The 22,516-nt window shown below is 46.5% G+C and overlaps 1 protein-coding gene across 1 annotated transcript in view; it reads right to left on the bottom strand.

Moving 5' to 3' along the window:
* The window catches only part of Slc6a2 (solute carrier family 6 member 2), a 39,519-nt gene that overhangs the window by 2,616 nt on the left and 14,387 nt on the right, over positions 1-22,516 (bottom strand). The window contains exons 4-12 of the mRNA XM_042689942.1: positions 15,069-15,207; positions 8,218-8,352; positions 6,155-6,258; positions 5,277-5,401; positions 3,635-3,747; positions 2,515-2,643; positions 1,936-2,035; positions 747-847; positions 79-246 (exon numbers count right to left, since the gene is read on the bottom strand). Of these exons, the coding sequence (XP_042545876.1) occupies positions 79-246; positions 747-847; positions 1,936-2,035; positions 2,515-2,643; positions 3,635-3,747; positions 5,277-5,401; positions 6,155-6,258; positions 8,218-8,352; positions 15,069-15,207 (1,114 nt within the window). The remainder of the gene's footprint in view (positions 1-78; positions 247-746; positions 848-1,935; positions 2,036-2,514; positions 2,644-3,634; positions 3,748-5,276; positions 5,402-6,154; positions 6,259-8,217; positions 8,353-15,068; positions 15,208-22,516) is intronic.

Raw genomic sequence — 22,516 nt, 5'->3', positions numbered from 1 at the left:
GTTTTTCTAGCTAACCTCCCTCTGAATAGCAGCAATGCTGCCTCCCAGCCTGCCTCCCATGCCCGCTCCACAGCTCACCTCCCAGAAGGATCCCCGTATGCTGAAGAACTTGCAGACTGCGTAGATGGGCACCAGTACCATGGAGGACAGCGCGATGCCCCACCCGACCCAGTTGGCCCAGGGTGGGAAGACATACTCGTCGTAGGTGAGTGGCTTGAAGTTGATGATGCTCACCACCACCACAAACTGGGAGGAAGCAAGATGGAGGGAGAGAGAGAGAAGGAGGATGGGGAGGAGAGGGACAGAGAGGAAGAGAGGAAGAGGAGAGACAAAGAGGGAGGAGGGAGAAATAAATGAGATGGGAGATGCCCAGCCAAGAAATGGAGTGTAGGGATGGGGTGGATTATAAGACAGAAAGAGAAAGGAGACAGAACAAAACAGAAAGCATTCAAGAAACAAGTGATAAACAAAGAAGGCAAAAGCAACAGGGGCAGGAAGAGAAGAGATGGAAGAGCCCGATGATTTGAAGCCAGCACAACAGCCCCCCCCTCAGGGACCTGACCTCACTGGAGACCCTACTAAAGGGAGGTGCATAGGATGAGCCTCCAGAGGATTCCTCCCAGGCCCCCCCATGACCAGGGCTCTCAGATACCAGGACACTTCCCTTAAGAAGCAAAAAGATACACTACACACGGTCCCCCAACTCTCCCTCAGCCCATCGGGACTCCCAACCACATAGTACATACCAGGAGCAAGGCAGGGCTGACAAACTTCCAGCACAGTCTCCAGTAGAGGCCTGGTTTAAACCCCATCATCTGCTGGATGTCATTGCTGAATCTGTCCACACCTGTACACACAGGCCAGCCTGGTCACAGTGGTCCTGCAGAGCAGGCCTGGCCCCTCATGCCATCCCACCATGTCTGGTCCCACTGGACAGCAGGAAGGGACCGCAGGAAGGGGCCGCAGGATGCTGACTGCCCTGGACTTTGGAGATCTGGGGTCGGACACTGATGCCAACTAAGGAGAGGACACCCAGGAAAGTGCTACCTCTCCTGTACCCCTCCACTTTGTACATGGGGAAAAAAATAAAATCAGCCAGGTGCCAGTAGCTCATGCCTATAATTCTAGCTACTCAGGAGGCAGAGATCATGGTTTGAAGCCATCCTGGGTAGAAAACTGGAAGTGGCACCGTGGCTCAAATTAGCAGAGCCCTAGCCTTGAACAAAAAAGCTTAGGGACAGTGCCCAGGCCCTGAGTTCAAGCCCCATGACTGACAAATAAAAAATAAAAAAAAAAGCCAGGGCTCACAGAGGTGAAAGGACTTATGCCAGGCTACACAATCAGCTTCTCTGGTGCTTGCTCTGTCTTCTTCAAATATCAACACTGGTGTCTACATAGTCCTACACCTGAGTCTGCAATCTCTTCCAGAAAAAAATAAGACTGCCACTTCCGTATCATATTATGGGGCTGTGGAAGCTAAACAACAATATCTGAGAGGCAGTAAAAATACTTTCTCAGCTTGGTTTCAGAATAAGATTTCCAGATAAAATACAAGTTCAGTTTGAACATCAGATTAAAAAACTATAAAAAGTTAGAATAAGTAGGTCCTGTTTGATATTTGGAATATACTTATACTAAAAAGAAAAAAGAAAAAGAAAGGATTCAGTGTTCACTGAACAACTCAAGTTTAACTAGGATGGTGGACTTTTGTTTGCTAAATCTGGGTTCCCTGCACTCAGAGAATGAAATCCATAATCCTCCTTACGCTGACAGCGGCTTTGTCCAAAGCCGAGCAGAGTATCAGACAGACTTGTTCTCAATAAGTGACCTGCCCAACTCCAGTGAGCTGTGTGGCTGCCGGGGAAACAGGAAGCCCTCGTAGACATCCAGGTGAAAGGGTCCAGGAGCACGGGGGACGGTGTGACACTCACGTACCATAAAACCAGGAAACTCCAATGGCTTCCATGAGCACAGCGAAGAGGATGGATGTGCCCGCTGCAAAGGTGTCCAGGAGAGTCAGCACATAGATTCCACCCTGGGACGTAGAAAGAGCAGGCCTGAGGCCATCTTTGGCTAGAAATAGCCGCCAATGATGGCATCCAAACATCCCTGACCTCCAGTTTACCTGCTCGGAGCCCCAACTGGGGACACAGGTGGTAGGACTGTGGTGCTGTGTATATGACCTTATGTCTCTGCTATCTAAGCAGTGACTTTCAGGGGCCACTGGCTCTAATGGTGGGTATTACAGCCAGTGAAGAATGAGGCAAGTTTCAATGGGGCTTTTGCAGTTAGAAGGTGGAGAATCTGAGGACTCAGAGGTGGGAAGAGACCACGGAGGGCTCAGCTCTAAGGAACCAGACACTGAGTTAGGGTGATAGAGACCTGCTGGGTGTTTTCAAGGGCTCAGTCCAGCTGAGAATCCCGTCCATCCCCATTCCAAGGCTGGGAATGTCAGACTTTACTGAAAATCAGCCCCAGAAGCTCCAGGTGACCCCAGGCCCAGGCCTTGCTCACCTTGGTTATGCAAAACAGGGCCAGAAGGAAGGTGCCAACGGTGACACCCAATGTAAAGAGTTTCCGGTGTCGCTTGAGGACCTGGAAGTCATCGGCCAGGCCGGTGATGACAGCCTCCATGCCTCCCATCTAGAGGAAATCAGGAGAGTGGGAAACAGGAATGAGGAGCCTCCTGAGGGTCAGTCTCCACCCCCAGTACTTTAGACCTCCACTGTCTTCTCTGCCCATTTCTCTCCTGATCTCAACAGAACTCAGAAACCAGATGGGAGAATGAAGAGGGAACTCCTGTCTGCCCAGATCAGCAGCAGGTAACTTTCTATGGCTGCTGTGGCTATGGCTAGAGTCTGAGAAAAAATAGCTGAGGATCTGATTAGAGACCAAAACTAGTGCTCAGGTGACTCATTGACACAAAAATAGGGCCTTCTGGAAACATCTACCAAAGAAAAAGCTTCTAGGTAGGAATGGGAATGTCACAAGCAGTTTCCTACAAGCACTTTTGGCTGCCTTTCTAATCACCACACCAAGCTGTCTCCTCAAGCCCTAAAGCCTGAGCCTGCAAAGCTCTTCCCCTCTTGGTACACATTGGTAGTCGATATCAGGCTTCCTCCCTAGGGGTTGGAAATGGCCTCAGAAAGAATCCACACACTGCTCTTGGAAGAGCCACCATCTGGAAGGCAGCAATGACCCAAGACTTCCTGGTAAACCTCCAGCTATGAGATGCCACAGTGGACACAGACATTAAAGCTGTCAGGAAATCCAGTCCTGCATAGGGGTACATGAAAGGATCTGAGAACCTAACTGAATCTCAGATGTTTTAGCTAGTTGCCAATGAAATACATCAAGTAGGAAATGCTTCCTGAGACAAGATTCTATCCATGCCTTCTCTGAATTCCCTTTTTCTCTCTATGGGAGGAAAATGCTGGACTGGCTGATCTGAAGCCCTTGTCTGATTTCCCACAGTGTGAAGGGGTTCTTGGTTTTGACCAAGGTCTTGTCTTCTTGGAGGACTCTTTGCATGTAAATAGGGTCTCTGGAAATAACTAATGGTCAGAGGTCCCAATGATGGTGACTTCGGTCCTCATGGGAAGTGGGAGGGGGTTGTCAGAGCACGGTCACTCACTGAGCTGTCAAGTCCCAGAGCCAGGAGCATGATGAAAAACACGATAGCCCAGAACGTGGATCCCGACAGAGTGGAAATGGCTTCTGGGTACAGGATGAACACCAGGCCAGCTCCTGTAAGAAACATCAAGGCCTTATCAATGGCTGAGACTATTGATCAGAGATGCAGGTGGTAGGGGAGCATTTTAGAGCGCAAATAGCTCCAGCCCTAATCAGGATACTTGGTTAGTCATGTTTGGGCTGCACATACCAAAGCTCTGGAGATGACAGGAGAAGCCAGTGAATACTTGTGCTGTTGTTTGGGTCTTTAATGTCCCCCAAAGGCCCCATCTCAAAGACCTGGTGCCTAGCTTAGTGCAACGGGGAAGTGGTAGAGCTTTAAGAGGTGGGTAGGGACTAGTGGGATGTCTTCAGGTCTTTGGAGGATCACCCTTGAATGGCACATTGAGACTCTGGACCATCCTTCTTCTTTCTCTTTAGCATTCTAGTTATGAGGAGAACAGAAGGCCCAGAGCAACCAGGCTGATTGGTCATAAACTGGAACCTCCAAAACTGTGAGTCAAGGAAAAAAAATCCACTCGCTCTTCATAAGTTGATAAACCTTGAGCATTTTGTGAAAGCAACAGAAAGCTGACATATAACCTGTGCAAAAAGGCTAACCCCAAACAGCCAAGCAGAGCACAATACCTTGTTTGGAGAGCTGTTTGTTATGTGCTTGCAGACCCCACCTCCTAAACCCCAAGGGGGATCACCTCTGGTTCTCAGAAGCTCATGGACCTTGGAGTTCATGAGAGACAGTCCCTCCCAGAGCTCAGCTTCTTTGTGGCCATAAGAATAAAGGAAGCAGTAGAGACGCATACAGGTTCCATTGTCAGACAGATCGGGGAATGAATTATGGCATCATTGCTCACTGGCTGGGTGACCTTAGACCACATATTGAGCTGATGTCTTAATTTCTCACCTTTGAAGTCAGTCTGTTCACACTTGTCTTATAACCTTGGGAAAACTAAATGGAGGTATACTGCTGTGATTCCTCACTGGAACTCCTATTGAAGCTTGGTTCCCAGTGCAGCAATGATGAGAGATATTAGGCCCTTGAAGAGGTTATTAGGTGGTTAGAGAGATTAATTCTTTTCTCGCAAGAATGAGCTCTTCCTCTGGGGATTGGATTGACGCTAGGAGAGTAGGTTGTTATATAGCACACTTGGTCTCATGCACGCAGAACTGTTTGATATTCTACTTCTCTTTCTTGAGCTGAGCATGGTACTCACCTGAATTCAAACAGATTTGATTCCTATGCTCTGGGGTCCTCAAACCTCTTTAATCTATAAATCACTCAGTGTCAGATATTTTTCTATAGCAACATAACATGAACTGAGACTTATGTTAAGTGCTTACTTAACACAAGGACTGGTTTAGAGTAGGCACTCCAAAGTCCCTTCTCCTAACCTGACTGGGGAGGATTCAATGCCACACCAGGGCCTGGGGTTGTCTGCAACACTCACTGACTTCCTCAAGGGACAGTCTATCAGATGGGCACTGTAGAAATCTTCATGTTTAGCCCTTATAGTCCTAGAGTCAAGAAACAGCTGTACGGTGTGGATTTCTCAGCCCTTTCTCTTTGGTTGTGGCCAGACACCCACCTTCAGTGGCAACATCTTCAATGTTGACATTGTGCTCGTGAGCCATGTAACCAAGGATGGAGAAGATGGCGAACCCAGAAATGAAGCTGGTGACACAGTTGATGGTGCTAGTCAGCAGGGCATCTCTGAGGGAGAGAAGTGATGCTAGTTGAAGCCCATTTGACTGATACCCTTGCCTCTGCCCATGGACCACTGACAATCTACAGGATCTACAGTCTGAACCCAGCCTCTAACGCTGTCCATGGTTTACATGGACCCAGCAGCCACCAGCACTGGGTCGGTATCTACTGGTGAAGGAGATAGCTGAACAACTTATGGATAGGATAGTTTGGTGCCATACTCTGACATCAAACCCTTTTTGGTGAATTGAATCATCAGCCTCCTTCAACAAACTTTACGTGGCTCCCCCTCCTCACACCTGTCATTCAAGAGACCCATCCTTGTACCTAGGCTTATTTTTTATGACCCTTAATGTGTATTCTTGGAACAAACGAAGCCAGGCAGCCTGCAGGCTCATAAACACACCATTTCCCTGCTTTGTTCATGCCATTCCTCACCACAGATACTGTTCATTCAAGTCCCATCCATTCTCCCACATTCACCTCTAATTTGCTTCCAGGCTCCTGCTTTGATACTCGAGCAAGGAGTGGCTCCATGTCCTTATCTCCCTAAAATCTGCCCTGATGGAGGCCATTCATCCTATCCTTTCTCAAAACAGTCATTGGGATTCTGCCTTAAGCTTTCGATGCCTACCTCTGAAGTGCTCACAGGGCTGGGCCTGCTGCTTCCTGTCCAAGGACCAGACAGACCTCTCATCCATTCTCTGGAAGACCAGCTCCCAGGACTCAGAGCTTTCCAGGCCCTGAGAAGGATCTTACCTGTAACAGTTGTTGTCAAATTTGTTGTAACTGGCAAATGCAATCAAGACTCCAAATCCAGCCCCCAAGGAAAAAAATATTTGAGTGGCAGCATCAATCCATACCTGAAACCGGCAGACAAAAGCCATTACCTACTGCTTCCTTCAGAATGCAACTCTCTCGCTGCTCGAGATCAGGAAAGCAAAGACAGACAGTCATGGCTACCCCACCCTCCCTCAGAGGCAGACTGGGGTCTCCCTGGCATCTCCCAGCCTCAGGTAATCCTCAAAGACCGTACACCGCTGAGTTGCTGATTGGGTCATTTTAATGTTCTGATATTCAAAGACAGTTAATAAACTAGCAGTTCTAGGCTAGAATGCTGGTGGGGAAAGAGCAGAGGGCTCTGACCACCACAGGAGGTAAGGAGGTAAGATGATGAGACAGGAGCAGAGGTCCCTAGTGGACTTCTGTTGTGGTACCCAGGGTGGCCTTGGAAGGCAGTGCAGCTTCCGATTCCATCTTTCGGTTGATGAAAGCTCATTGCTGCTGGCCTACAGCCCTAAAGCCCTCTCCAGTCTTCCCGACCCCAGGCTTTGCTCAATCTGATCTCTGTAATACCTCAGTTTCTTCATCTGTACAGTGGAGATAATTATATCCAGACTGAGAGATACAATTCAGATTTGAGTGGGGAGATTTCTGTGATCCCCTCATTTGTCTTATTCTGAGTTTCTCTGTTTTGGAAACAGAGAACATAATGAGAAGGGCAGCCTGATGAGGGAAGGTACATCTGTCCCTTGAGAACACATGAAGGGTTAGTCTCTACAAGTCAGAATGAATTCCAACAGCTGCAGAGTTGCACAACAAATAGAAGTCTGTGATGCGTTTCAAGTTACAAGGTTGAGCCATGTCTCATGATTGTCTGTTTGCCTTCCTGCTTCCTGCCTTCCTGTCTTCTTCCTGCTTTTCTTCCTCCCTCCCTCCCTCCCTTCCTTCCTTCCTTCCTTCCTTCCTTCCTTCCTTCCTTCCTTCCTCTCTCTTTTTCTTTTTTCCTTTCTTTCTTATTCTTTGTTTTTGTGTCAGTACTAATGCTTGAACTCAAGTCCTCATGCTCTTGCTTGTTTTTTGTTGTTGTTGTTGTTGTTTTTTCCTTAAAGCTGGCTCTCTACCACTCGAGGAACCACAGCATCATTTCTGGCTTTTTGCTGGTCTTAGGGGCATTCTGCGTGTGCTAGCTTTGAGCTACGATTCTCCCATCTCAGGGTCTTAAGTATAGGCTTTCGGGTGCGAGCCACAAGCACCCAGCTCTGTTGTCTCTCTGACAATCATTAAGGAAATAAATTTTCTCTTGGAAATTGCTCTGTGGATGAGGCAGTGTGTTGGGACATTGAACCATGTGGAGGGGGGGGCACACTGGGATGTATCTCTCATAATCCTCTGTTGTTGTTCCTGTTGGATTATTGTGGGTTCTAATAAAATGTAAAGAAGCCCTTGAGGTACATAAGAAAAAAATGTTAATGTTTTCTCAGTGAGGGGAGATTGTAAGGAGATGCTTAAGGTATGAGGTCCTTCTAGGATGGTCTCTGCTCCCATCCTCATCCATTGGACTCCATTACCAAATCATCTCTCCTCCAATGCCAACTGGGCCTGAGGACAGGACTGTGAGCCCGAGGAGGTGGCTGGGGGACAGAGGTGGCAGGACCAGGTCTCCCTGGTGGCAGAAGCTGCTTCATCTGTCAACACAACAGGATGGTGGCAAGGATCTGTGTTGGAGTCTATTGGGGGGGGCTGGCTGGGGTGGATGCAGGCACCATGGGCTCGAGACAGAAATAAGCACAAGACCATTGTCCCTTTCCCAGGGAATTGCTCTCCTTGTGCAGAATAGCATATGAAGGACATGAAATAGAACTACAGAAGCCCACACCATCCGCAGATGGACTCATCAGGGGCAAATCTGCATTCATCCCATGGAGACGCTGCTTTTCAGAGAAGGAAGTGTAGAGCTGGAAACAGATTTTTCCTATCACCTCTTACCCCTGAACCCCCTCCTCTCCCTCTCACCCCCCCCCCCAGTTCAAGGCACTGACCGTGGCCTCTTTTAGGCGGTGGAAGTCGATGTGTAGGTAGGCATTGATGCCATCGGAGGCTCCAGGCAGCGTGACCCCATGGATCAGGAGCACAAACAGCACAAAGTAAGGCAGCGTGGCTGTGATCCATACGACCTGGCAGTGGACAAACAGGCCATGAGAGCCTCCGTCTACTTGTGACCTTGGGAGGTGTAAGGAAATGGGGGACAGGGTCCTTTCCCAGTCAGCCATACCTCCCTCCCAGCTGCCTTACTCCACATACACACAAGCCATGAGCTCCATTTCCAGGCCAGACTTGAGCTAAACTCTAGGGACAGAATAGTAAAGACATAGAGGTGTGCCCTGGAGATGCTTAGAACCCAGTGACCAGGACCTTTGGGAGTAGGATGGAGAGAAAAGCTTCAATAGCCAAGGGCAAAAGTTTGTTTTTCATGCCTCCTCCTTAGCAAAGCTGCCTCCTCATACCCCATGCTTCATGTGGAATTCAGATGGATGGGTGGGTGAGGATGGATGGGTGGCTGATTGGATGGCTAATGTCCATAGTTGGGTAGATGGTTTGACTGATGAACAGATAGGGTGTGTGTGTGTGTGTGTGTGTGTGTGTGTGTGTGTGTGTGTGTGTGTGTGTGTGTGTGTGTGTGTGTGATGGTTGTGTGGATGGATACACAGGCAGGTGGATGGGTGATAGAACAGAGGGTTAATGTATGGTTAAGTTAGTCGAGGAATGAATGAAAGGATGAACAAGTGAATGGATGGATAAATGAGCCAACAGGTGAATGGGTCCACATCTTGGTGATGGGCAGATCTGGGTTCAGAGGGAATCAGAGGTTTCCTTATTTTTTGCTATCCAGTTGTTCTTCCGTTGCTCCTTTGTTCTGTGAATGTCTGTGGATATGGGATTTTGGCACCTCTGTTTTCTTTCAGGGCAGGGCCAGGATGGAGAACTTGCCAGTAACCAAGAAGTAGAGAAACATGCCCTGGAAACTGGGTCTCTTGCATCTGGGTGGCCTCCTATCTTTGATTTGTTCTCCCAAATGAGGGCAAATGGGTCTACGTCCTTGGCAACAGGTTCAAGCAGGAGCCCTCACACATCCTTGTGACGGGTCCTAATTACTATGGTCCCTACAGCTCACGTCATCAGCAGCTGCAACCCAGCCTCACTGCCCAGCCCAGCAGCTGGGTGCAGCTGGGCTCCTCCCATGGAAGCAACTGTATCCTGTGTTCTGACTTCAAGGGATCTTGAGGCCTGGAGATGGCCCTGCATTTGCCACATGTGAAATTCCAACATGGATTTGATTTCCTCAAGGTACACATCGGGACATGACAGGGCAGACTATGACCACAGTCAATCACCCAGAAAGCAAAGCATGTTTCGCCCATGTACATGTGCTCAGAGCTCAACTATCTGAGTCCAGTTCTCAGAATTGGTGGTAGATGAGCACTTAGCTGCCTGAAATCTTGTGTTGAAAAAGAGACTGTCAGATCTCTGGGCAACAGCTGAGTTGTACTCATGGATGCCCTGCATGCACACTGGGCAAAGAGAAGGGAACTTTGACCTCTGTCATCTCAATCCCAAGCCCCCCAGCTTCTGAATTTCAACCTTCGATGCATCTCTGTCCACAAGAAGCTAGATGTGGTCCATCTTAAAGCAAGAGATAAAGAAGTCAATAATCAGCCACGTGCTGGTGACTTACACCTGTAATCTTAGCTCCTTAGGAGGCTGAGATCTGAGGATTGAGGTTTAAAGCCAGCTAGGACAGGAAAGTCCAGGAGACTCTTATTTACCATTAACCACCAGAAAAACAGAAGTGGCACTGTGGCTCAAGAGCGCTAGCCTTGAGCTGAAGAGCTGAGGGACAGTGCCCAGGCCCAGATTCAAGCCCCACAATCAGTAAAAAACAAAAAAACGAAAAATGAAAACAGTAAGCGGTCATCATTGGTCTCAGTTCTTGAGAAAGGTCACATTCAACTTCTGCTTTTATCCTCCTGATGTTTCTGTGAATAATTTGTATGGTTTCAGGGAACCAAATCCAAACTAATTATGAGAATAAGGAAGATCATGGCTATATAAAAGGAAGAGCTTTCAGAGGATAATGGGACCACACTACCTAGAAGGATGGCAAGATCTCTGTCATTGAAGATGTGTTCACCTTATCCTGAAGCCAGGCTTTGGACAAAGGATAACCTAGATTAAGATGAGATCTGTGGACCAATAGCATCCCCATCACTGGGGCCTTGTCAGAAATAGGAATTCTTACTCTACTGTCACAGAACCTTACCTCCTGAGATCTCAGCTTCCTGAGTAGCTCAGATTACAGGTATGAGCCACTGGTACCCAGGTAGAGATCTGACTTTTGATGTGCCTTTCAGATGATCCTCCTAGGCATCAGAATTGGAGAAGCTTGAATTTCTAACAATTAAAATTAAAATGTCCATGCTGTATCACTGTGGAACTGTATATAACCTTTATAGACTTAAGAATCTGAAATCTTCCAAACTGGATTTCTGGGCAGTTTCGCTAATAATGAAGATGCTGTCATTGTTATTGTTTACAAAGCAGTGTTTTTATGGTGTATTGTATGCACTGGTGTTACTTAAGAAAACACTGAAGCACATGTATGCTTCATGTGTAAATGATGTTGTTAATTAGAACTGGGTCCAACCAAGTCACAGAAGCAAGCCCAGTGGGAAGGTAGTGTGAAAACTTGGCTACAATTATGACTTGAATAGGAAAGTAACACTTGGCTATTTACATATTCTAGCAATCAGGTTTCCCTTGAATTGGTCTGGCTTTCTATCTCTCCAGCCTCTGCCAGAATCCAGATGTTCCATATATTCCCGTTCCCGAATACCTCAAAGGCCTGCAGTGAAATGGGCAAAGAGGAGTGGTTAACTGGTGCCAGCTCTGTTGTCCTGATGGATGCTAAGGGGAAGGGGTGTTTGAAAGTCTAGTTCAGAAGAAGCACAGAGTAGATTGGGGACCCAAGAGAAGGGGGGTGGGGCTCCTGCATGGAGAACATGGCTGAGACTTCACCCTGGACCCTGAGGTGCTCAATCGGCAACTCAGTTGTCACTAAGTGTGTGGTCCGGGGTAACTACTTTCCTTGGCTCAGCCTGTCCCATGCCTCCACCATCCCCAGGGCCAGCATCTTCCCAAGCACAGGCTTCATTTGCCAGGAGGGGAAGGGTACACATTTGTAATGCATTTTGGGCCAGCTCTGTGGCTGTGGAAGCCTGCTAAGAAAGGCTCAATGTCCCGTTCCAGATGAAGAAATGAGCAACACCCTTGATTTTCTCATGAGCCAGTTTATAAAAGCAATTAGAGACGGGGTACAAGAATGTCCTAAGTGACGCTTATTCTGGAAATGCCCTCCCCTGTGGACTGCCTGGGGCCTCTGCCACTCAGCTGGGGGACTTGCGTAAAATGTGGACTGTGGCTTCAACTGAAGCATACAAGGGGGACTCACATTCTTAACTCTCCATGCTTCCACGTGGGGGACTTCTGTAGTGTGGTACTTCTGGCCCCTCCCCCATGAAACTCTGTCTCCTCACCTCAGAAGGTACATTTGGCCACAGCATCTGAGCATGCTCAGCTTGGCACCCCTGACCTCTCTGTAACCCTAGTCTTTCTGCAAATCACTTAGGTTCTGCTCTGGCCAAGTTCTAAACTAAATGAGATGGAATCTATCTTCCCCTTTGGCAATGGCTGTAGGGAACTTAATTTTGGATTGCAATATTAGAAGTCTGTGGTGGTCCCACACCCAGGCCAGCAGAGCATCCATCTTCTGCAGTTTGAAGGGGGAGCTATGATTTCCCCTTTGGGCCTCTGCAGAGGCCAGAAGAGCCCTGTTCTTAGTGGTCAAGAGAGGTGGACAGAACACTAAACAAGGCCAGCCTGAGGCTTCCATGCCTCAGTAGCTTTCTTTACTAAGTTCCTTCCACTAGAACATCTTTGCCCCTATGCCTCTCCTTACAAAGCAGCACAAATGCCACTGTCCCCACAATATTTTTTTTGGGGGGGGGTCCGGTCGTGGGGCCTGAACTCTGGGCCTGGGTGCTGTCCATTAGCTCTTCAGCTCAAGGCTAGCGCTCTACCATTTGAGCCACAGCACCACTTCCGGCTTCTTTTCTTTTTGCTTATGCATTGCAGAGGAATCGAACCCAGGGCCTCATGCATGCAAGGCAAGTGCTCTACCACTGAGCCACCTTCCCAGCCCTGTCCCCACAATTTTTGCAGAACCTCTCCAATCCCCATGGCCCTTTACTTCCTCCATGAATGCAGCATTCTATGCTTCTGATCATAACCCAGGGACAAGAATATCTTCCATCTCAAGTCTAACTACACATAAACATACCAGTGGCCATACCAGAAACAGAACACAAGCACTTCCTCTTTACCATGTACATAGGTTCTTACTATCTAGCCTATTTCATGACAAAGCAAATTGTGGGAATCAACTAAGCTGATTTAATGACAGTTCAAAACCCAATTAACCTTGAGGATGTGACTCAGGTGCTGTAGAGCTTAACTAGCACATGCAAGGCCCTGGGTTCAATTTCCAGTCACTGCAACAATTTACACCATATATATAATTTATATATACATATATAATTAAATAGTTTATATGTAAAAATTATATATAATTATAGATGAGTATAATTATATAATAACATAATTATATATAATAAAATAATTTTACATGAATAATGATACATAATAATTATATGTGTAATTGTATGTGTGTAATTATATATGATAATTATATAATATATATGTAACTTGACTATCAAATGGGAAATTATCTACCAAAGTAAAATTAAACTTAAAATATAAAGCAAGATATATAATAGCATGTATAGTTGGTGACCATTGATGTTTATTTAAAGGGGATGTGCACATGTGTCTTTGGATAGATACCCAAGATAGTGGTGACATTGGCTGGCCCATAACCTTTTAGTAATATATGTAGATACAAAGCATTTAAGTAAAGAATTTATCTTCTCTCTGTTTGCATCACTAGCATCAAACCTAGCACATAGTAGGTGTTCATTAATAAGTTCATAGAATGAATTGATTTTCAAAGAACACAAAATGATGTTCCCCACACTTATTTACCCACCCATCATTCAGTCCTTCAGCAAATATTTGCTGAAGACTTGTGACATCCAAACACCAAGATAGAACTGACCTAGATTGGCTTTTCTCTGCATCTGCATTCCTTCTAGCCCCACTCTACAGTTTGTTGGAACTTTTCCTTAGAAAAGACTGTATCCCCAACACGATGACAGGAAAATCCACCTCCAATTCTTAAGAGATTTTATCCCCAGGGCTGGGAAGGTGGCTCAGTGGTAGAGTGCTTGCCTTGCATGCATGAGGCCCTGGGTTCGATTTCTCAGCACCACATAAGCAAAAAAGAAGAAAGCCAGAAGTGGTGCTGTGGCTCAAGTGGTAGAGCGTTAGCCTTGAGCTGAGGGACAGCGTCCAGGCCCAGAGTGTAGGCCCACAACTGGACCCCCCCAAAAAAAAGAACAAAGAGATTTTATCCCCATTAGCTGCCGGTGTGCTACCCCATCTTTGCTCTCAAAGGCATGACCAAGAACTCTAGGTTCCAGAAAGAAGCCCGAAGCAGCCTCGCTCCCCAAGTCAGTGAAGCTTCTCCCAAACTCGCACCTGTCTGATCATAGTAGATTGTTGCCTTGTGACACCCACCCCACGAACTCAAGTCTGGTCCCCTCCCACAAGAGCACTGGGCTTCACCACAAGACTTGTTTTGGCCTTTGGGGCAACAGAAAGTATGATTCAAGCAGAGACTAGAAGAGCTATTTCAGATCAGGACCTGTCTACTTGGAATATGCTCTGGGAACTCAGCTGCCATACTGTGAGATTCCTAAGCAACACAAAGAAGCTATGTGGAGACAAGCCAACGTGCTCTGACAGTTCCAACAGAGCTTCTAGCCAATACCAACTACTTGCAACGTGTACACACTATCTAGAAAGTTCCAGCCCAGTCCAGGTCCCAGATATGTGACCAAGGCAATAGAACCCAGAGCAGAAGAACCATGAAGCTGAGCCCAGTCAACTCCTAGAATCACAAAAAAACAATGAAATGGTTTTTGTCAGTTTATTTTGGAGTGGTCTGTCGAATAATAAGAGCTAGCAAAAATAGTGGAAAACATTTCCTAGCTACATCTTCCTTGTTTGTTATGTAGTCAAGTTCTAGTCTCTGTAGTAAGTACCCAAGTAGGTTTGTCCTTCCCTTGCTGTTCTTCAGACTAAGAATTGACATGCAGATCCCAGAGGAACAGCCCTTGCAGGGCTTCTAACTTTGTAACCTTCTCTCCAAAGCACCTCTATACCCTTGGGGCTCTCAGCATTGTGCCCGAAGAAATAGGAAGCCACAATACACATCTGGATATCTTCCTGGGCATTTTCTTTTACTTAAAAATTCAGATGGGAGAAATTTATTGATTTGATAATAAATCACCCAGAGTAGGATGGCTCATTTGCATGAAATGTTAGGTCCGAATTCAAGATCAAAGGCATCTTAATATCCTTAGGTTTTGTCCCAAGGCCTTTAAGTGGCCCAGTCTCTAGACTATTAGGAAAGCATTGGAATGGAAGTATGAGGCACCTTGATCCACTGGTACCTCTATACCTTGCTGTTGAGGAGAGTCTGGCTTAGGGAGGGAAGGGCATGTTTTCACATCAGTGGCAGAGCTGAAGATGGAACTCAGGCTTGCTTCTCCTAGTCCCACCTTTTCTTTCCATCAACCATGTGGTCATAGCTAAAAACACAGACTTCTTCCCAAGACCAACTTCCCAACTGAGAGAGAAATAAAAGATCCACTACCTTTCCTGATGTCTTCACTCCTTTCCAGAGGCTGAAATACAGGACGATAATGATGACCATCAGACAGAGCAGGAGTTGCCACTGGGGCAGGCCAATGTCATGAATTCCGCTGCTCTCGTGGAGGTGCAGGACGCCACGCCTTCATGGAGGAGAGGGAAGGAGACCAGGAAACATGGTGTCAGGATGAGCGAGGGCACAACCACAGTCTAGTCCTGCGAACTCTCTGGAGACAGGACTCAGCTACTCTCCCAAACTCTAGAGCACCAGCCACTGCCGTGAAGCATGTGGACGAGCTCTGGTCAGCTACAGCCTGCACCCAGGATGGCTCTATGAAATAAGACCTACTGCAGGCTGGCCTGGGGAGACAATGATTAGACAGGAAGGGCCTCTCCTCTCTAGAGCTCAATGCTAGCCAGCATTCCTAGTAGCAGGAGGTGTTAATCCCCATCCCCATGGCATATTTGGCTATGTCTAAGATGATTTTCATTAATGTGACTTAAAGGAATGGAGTGCTACTGTCATGATGCCCATGACTGTTTCCGACTATCATTGGAGAATTATCTCACCCCAAATGCCCCCGCTACTGGACTTGGGTCTGAGACACAGGAATCAACATGTCTTCCTATCAGAGAATATCCGCCAAAGTTAGAGAGGTGGAAGGGACAGGTATTCTGTGCCCCAGCAAATCTGTCCCTAGGTATTTACCACAAAGAAACTGGTGGGTATGTTCACCAGTAGATGTATTCTAGAATGTTCAGAGCAACATTGTTCACAATGACCTCAAACTACAAACTATCATCAATGATAAAATGAATAAATAATGTTATATATAATATATAATGTTATATATATTATATATAATGTTATATATTATATATATAATGTTATATATATTATATATAATGTTATATAAAGTGGAGTATTAATTATGCAGCATGGACCTCCACATGGTTGAATTTCCCACATATGATGTTTTAATAAAGAAGTCCAGCTGGGCGCCAGTGGCTCATGCCTGTAATCCTAACTACTCAGGAGGCTGATATCTGAGGATCACAGTTCAAAGTCAGACTGGGCAGGAAAGTCTGTGAGACTCTTTTCTACAATTAACTACCAGAAGACCAGAAGTGGCATTGTGTTCAAGTGGTAGAGCACTTGCCTTGAGCTGTAGAGCTCAGGGACAGCAGGCCCAGAGTTCAAGCCCTAAGACCAACAGTAACAACAAAAAGAAGTCCAACTGAAAGACCACTCTCATAAAGTTCCACATAACAGGTGCGGTTGATCCAAGAGGCTAGGAGTCAACAGAGGTGTATGCTGGGGCTGGCAGAGGGGCACCGACTGAGACACCTGTCTTGCTTCGATTCCTGACAGTCACACAGCTGGGCTCAGTGGCCGACCTTCATTCAATGGACCCTTGACAATATTTACATCTCTGTAACACCATCCATCAATAAATATGTGTGATTCTCTTTTTAAAATCAAATAAAAAAACATGCAGAACAAGCATTCTGGAGATTTGAGAATATGGAGGTTCTTCAGACAATGATACAGTGAAGGTACAGAAAACAGAATTGCAAAGCAAAGGATCACTTGGTAATTAGAACCTAATTTGAATCTGCTAGGATAGAGATCAAGGAAGTCCAAGAGGTAAAATAGTAGAAGAGGCTTCAGGAGAGAGAAGGGTCCCCCTTACGGTAACTTCAACAATTCCACACCTCAAAGTGAGCAGGGCTGGGACACAATGGTGTGGCCTGTGCTGTGCAACCACATCATTTGTTCCTCAGTGAAAATCTGCTTCCAGCTGCCCATATGGCCCTCAGACACACCCAAGAAACTGCTGGCACAGTTCGTTTAACTCAGGAAGTAGCGAAGTAGCGGAGAACTTGAAATCACAATAAAGTGTGCAAAGTGTCAGGATGGCTCAGGGCCGCAGTCCCTGAGGCTGCAGTTGGCTGCCACTCTTGGAGACCTAGTTCCAATGTCACCTCCTCTAGGAGGGCTCCCTGATCACCCTTGCTAAAAAATAAACAAAGCCAGGTGCCGGTGGCTCACACCTGTAATCTTAACTGCTGTAATCCAGAAGGCTGAGATCTGAGGATTGCGGTTCAAAGCCAGCCCAGGCAGGAAAGTCCGTGAGACTCTTATTTCCAATTAATCTCCAGGAAACCGGAAGTGGTACTGTGGCTCAAAGTGGTAGAGCACTAGCCTTGAGCTGAAGAGCTCAGGGACAGGGCTCAGGTCCAGAGTTCAAGCCCCACGACCAACAAAAAATAAATAAACAAAAATCTTTAGCCCTTTCAGTTTCTGTGGCTCTTGGTTCATTTGCCAGCAGAGTCTGCCCCTGGGACAGCCAGCTTGACTGTAAACAGTTGTCCCTCAGCACCATGCGGTATGGGTGCCAGCCACCACCCATAAAGACCCAAACCTGCGGACTCTCAAATCCCTTATATATAATGAAATTGTATCTGCACATCTGCTACACAAATCCTTCCACATATCTGAAACCATCCCTGGCTTGTTTATAATACCTAATACAAAATGACAAGAAAGGAATGTTTATACATGTTCAGTACACAGGCTATTTTTTTCTAAGTCCTTGCCATCCCTGGTTGGTTGGATCCCCAAATGCTCAGTTACAGGGGGATGAATGAACAAGGCTATCCCAGGAATGGGGGTGGATTAGTCAGGCCTGGACCTCTCCAAGGCTCAGCATCCAGGTCCACCTCACGTAGAGCTGGGAAGCAAAGCCCCATCTCCAGTGCTCACTCACTCCTCACTTCTCTTAGTAACTCCCCTTACTACCGTGACTTCCCAACTCTCTCCTCCCGTTCTTTCATTCTGGTCTAAGCAACTGCATATTTCCCATATGGAAATCAAATTTCTCTCTTGTTTTTCCTTCTACAGGTATTTGCTTTCATCCTGGACTCAGTCAGAGCGAGGCTGGTGGATAAATTCATACTACAGTGTTACAGGCAAACAACGATTTATATCATCCTTCCATGGTGTGATGCATTAATCCAAAAGAGACCACATTAATAACAAAAATGGCACATATCTACAATAGGCAGGCCTTTGATTATCTACTTTGTCTGAATGTTTTTCTCTCTCTCCCCTCTTCTTCCCTTCCCCACCTTTCCTCTCTTCCCTAGTCTCTTTTTCCACCTCCATCTCTAAAGTGGTAAGGAGAATGAAAGTACTTTGATGCCCCAAACAAAAACAGTGTCATCATTCTACGTATTAAATTTACCCCAAATGAATAATGTCAAAACAAAATGTTTTAAAAATCTTTTATACCATAAAAAGATCTACTTCTATTGGAGTCTCACTCTTAAGTAATTAAGTGACAAACCCCCCCCAAAATGTGGCCACCCCTGTGTCTGCCGCTCTTGATCCTGTCTCTTCATCTGTTCTCCCCTCCCAAGCCAGATTCATATTCCATTCCTACAGAACTATTGCAAATATTCCTTCATCTCCTCCAACCCTGGTCTTTCTGCCTCTTGCCAGCTCCCTTGACATTCCTGTCAGTGCCAAAGTATTATTTAAACATTGGCATCCCCCGCCCAGGTCCTAAGAGGTCCCTTATTACCTAAAACAGTGACTCTTACTGGGGAAACTTTGTCCCCTGATGCTATAAGATCTTTTTGGTTATACTTGGTGAGAGTAAGGATGCTCTTGGTATCTTCTAGGTAGAAGCTAGAATATCAAAAGTTAACAGGATAATGACCACCCACTTCTATTTCTCAAGAAAGAATTGTTCAACCCCAAACCGAAAGTGCCAGGATTGTGAAATCCTGGTCTAGAGGGTACCAAAGTAAGCTTTTCAGAATCTCCCATAATGCACCCCCTGGCAAGGCCATCCCTGCCTCTCCACACCCTGCCTTTTGTTCTGGCAACAGCAAGACACTTTTCTGCTGTTGTTGGATGCTCTCCTGGCTCTGGCCTGGAGACCTTCCGTTCCCAAAGCCTAGAACGCATGTCCCCACCCAACTTGTCATCCTAGCAAACCTTCTCATTCTGCCAGTCTAAACTCAGAAAGAATCCCCTAACTAGACACAGACAGACAGACAGACAGACAGAGAAAATGAAAAAAGAGGAGTAAGAAGAAGAGAAAGAGGAGAGCAGAGGAGAGAAAAGGAGGGGAGAGAAGAGAGGAGATGGAAGGGCTAGGAAGAAAGGAAAGGGAAAAATACAACTGAACACATTAAAAGGTAAAGAATGTCCTGGTCCCTTCACATTTAATCCTGCTTCTTTCCATGGGCTTAGTGTTGAATGGTTTTAATTGCTTTTTGACTAATTTAACTACGAACTCATGAATAAAAGTCACTAAATCATCTATGCTTATCCTGAGCCTTGTAAACATGCCTCTAAAAGCCAAGTGTGGTGATGCATACTTATAAGCCCAGCTACTCAGGATTTGGAAGTAACAGGATCGCAGTCCAAGGCTGGTCCTAGATTTAAATAAAACATGAGGCCCATTCTGAAAAAAATAAACTAAAGCAGAGAGGTACTATTTAAGTGGTAGAGAACCTATGGAGTAAGTGCAAGGCTTTGAGCTCAAATCTCATGACCACTAAATTGCTTTTTTTGCTCAAGGCTAACACTCTACCACTTTGAGCCACAAGCATCACTTCTGGCTTTCTGGTAGTTAATTGGAAATCAGAGTCTCCTGGATTTTCCTGCCTGGGGTAGCTTTGAACTGTGATCCTCAGAGCTCAGCCTCTTGAGTAGCTAGGATGACAGGCATGAGTCACTGGCTCTGGGCTTATCTAGAGATTTCATTAGTGAAAAGCACCAACCTCCAGAGCTCAATCTCATGAAAAAGCATGAGAATCCAGGCTCCTCTGGCCAGCAGGCCCAGGCTGTGGGAACTGGTAAAAGTAATGGTTTCCTTAGCATTTTGGAGCAGCTCGCTGAGTGTGACTCATCAGTGAGGGTACTGCCCAGACGTTCCAAAGTCTATGTGCCAAAAAGCTTCATTTTCTTTCTTGATGCTTAAAGCCCAGAGGTTTGGAGGGGGAAATCTCTTCCTCGTCATGGGCCAGCATGGGGTAGAAAGTTCCTATCACCTGCGTACATTCCCCAGAATAAAGTCAGAGCTCTGCCTTTCTTTTAGCCATGGGGCTGCTAGGCTTCAGGCCTGGAGCCTGGGGAGAACAGCAATTCTGTTCCCATGAATTCTGTGTTCAACCCATCAGCCTAAATGAGTACAATATGCTAACCAAACTGGCCAGGAGGCTTGGGAGAAAAGGAAAAATTGTCTAACTTCGGCAGGAGCTGGCACTGGAAGTCCCATTTGTTGGCTTCCCAGACCAAGTGGAGTTGTTTTAAAGCAGAACATTTAGCTAAAATGGCCATGGACCCTAGAAAACCCAGAGGCTGTCTATGTGAACGCTATACAAAGCACATGGGCAGGACCAAGGTGAGAAAGAAATGCATGAGAAGGCTTACTATCTACTTGCAGCGACCCCTGTACTACTATCCCAACTAAACCCCCTACCCTACCTCCTGAGACTCTTTTGACAGAAAAGAAAGACAAGAGAGAGACTTGTGGATGGGGCTGGGGGCCTTGGGTTAGATGGCTGGCGCTCAGATGCCACTTCTGCTATACCACTTAAAATTGAGCCTCTACTTGCTAATCTGTAAAATGGGAATCATTTCCACCCCCCACTCTGTGAAGGTGAAAGGGACTGGCTATGAAGACCTGTTCAGGATCTGGTGCAGGATGCTATGAAGGCTCACAGAGGTCAGGGTGGAGAAGTGAATCAAGAGAGAAGAGAGATATCTGCAGGGTAGAACGCAGCTGCAATGAACTCCTCCTTCTGCTTCTCACTCTAGGCCCCCAAGTCCATTTGGGGAGTTATACAGGAGAATGACATTGTTGTCCACCACATCCTGCTCACAACTGAGCCTGAAAGAAATCTAAGTCCCAACTAAAAGTAGCCAGCTTCTCTAAAGTCGTCTTGCCTGGTACAGCCGGGTACCTCTGCTGGGGTAGACTTGCTGACCATCAGAGGAGGAATCAGATACTAACTAGACTAGAGATGACAAGTCTATACTTTTCTACTTTAATTTATACAGTTGGGCACCGGTGGCTCAAGCCTGTAATTCTAGCTACTCAAGAGGCTGAGATCTGAGGATTGTGGTTCAAAGCCAGCCCAGGAAGGAAAGTCTGTGAGACTTATTTCCGATAAACCACTGGAAAACAGGAAGTGGTGTTGTGGCTCAAGTGGTAGAGCGCTTGCTTTGAGCTGAAGAGTTGAGGGACAGCACCCAGGCCCAGAGTTCAAGCCCCATGACCGCCCCCCCTCCTGTATGTGAGAACAGGAGTTGCTAGAACTCAAGAAAAATCATGCTTTTTTCCTCCAGGAGTGGATAAAGGGAAAGGCATACAAGCAATGATTTGAATTGGCGGTGTCTCTGCCCCTCATCCTTGACCAAACTCCTTGTCCAAACCATGTTCCTAAAACAGGAGGGCCTGAAACCTCAACCCATGAGCAGTCCAACATTTTGGGAATCTTCTGAGGCCATGCTCTACAGAAGAAGGTTAAAGGAGGTTGTTGAGTTTCCATGACGGGTGACAGGGAGCTGTCACCCAGACTACTACAGGCGTGTTGTTGAGACGGGACTGCAATGACTAAATTAGGGGTCCTCAGTGTTAACTAAATGCTAGAATTGTGGAAGAAATGATTCCTTAAATGTCTGCTTACCCGTGGGGGGGTGGGGGAGGCTGGGAAGGGATGGGGAGGGGAAACAAAGGAGGAGGCTACAATGCTTGATAAGAAATGTACTCATTATCTTGCCCATGTAATTGTAACCCCTCTGTACAATATTTTCACAATAAAAAAATAGTCTGCCTATCCTGGCTGCACCCAAACCAGTGAGATCTGAATCTCTATGCCCAGGAACCAGGCAGCAGTGGGGTTTAAAGTTCCTATGGTGATTTTGCTAGGCCTTGGAGCCAGACTGGCTGGGTTCAAACTCTATTCTAAACTGGATTAACTTGGGACAGGCCACTTTTTTTTGTGCCTATTCCCTCATTCACAGAATAAGGACCATTTTAGACTGTGATGTTCAGGATTAGAAGAAACACTTACACAATGGCTGGGGCCCAATTTCACTTGGAGAACAACAAGTCATGATTATGACACCATGTCTGATTAATGACATCCATTTGTAACGTCTGGAGTCCAGCATGGCATGTGGGTTAGGGCCATCTTTAGGACCAGCTTGATCCTGTGTTCCAACCGCAGGTCTACTTTCTACTGGCTGAGACTCCAGATGTTCCCTTGGCTGGGAAATCAGGTCCTAGATCACCTCCACAGTGAAGCCTTCCTTCCTGCTCCCGGCTTCCTCTGTTAAGCTAAAGTTCCTTCTCATCTCAGAAAGTGGTGCTGTGGTTCAAGTGGTAGAGCGCTAGCCTTGAGCTGAAGAGCTGAGGGACAGCGCCCAGG

This window comes from Dipodomys spectabilis, unplaced genomic scaffold (assembly GCF_019054845.1).
Source record: "Dipodomys spectabilis isolate Male_0828 unplaced genomic scaffold, ASM1905484v1 ptg000130l, whole genome shotgun sequence".
Classification (NCBI taxonomy): Eukaryota; Metazoa; Chordata; class Mammalia; order Rodentia; family Heteromyidae; genus Dipodomys; species Dipodomys spectabilis.
The sequence above is the reverse complement of the archived record's forward strand: the minus strand, read 5'-3'. Positions and strand labels throughout refer to the sequence as shown.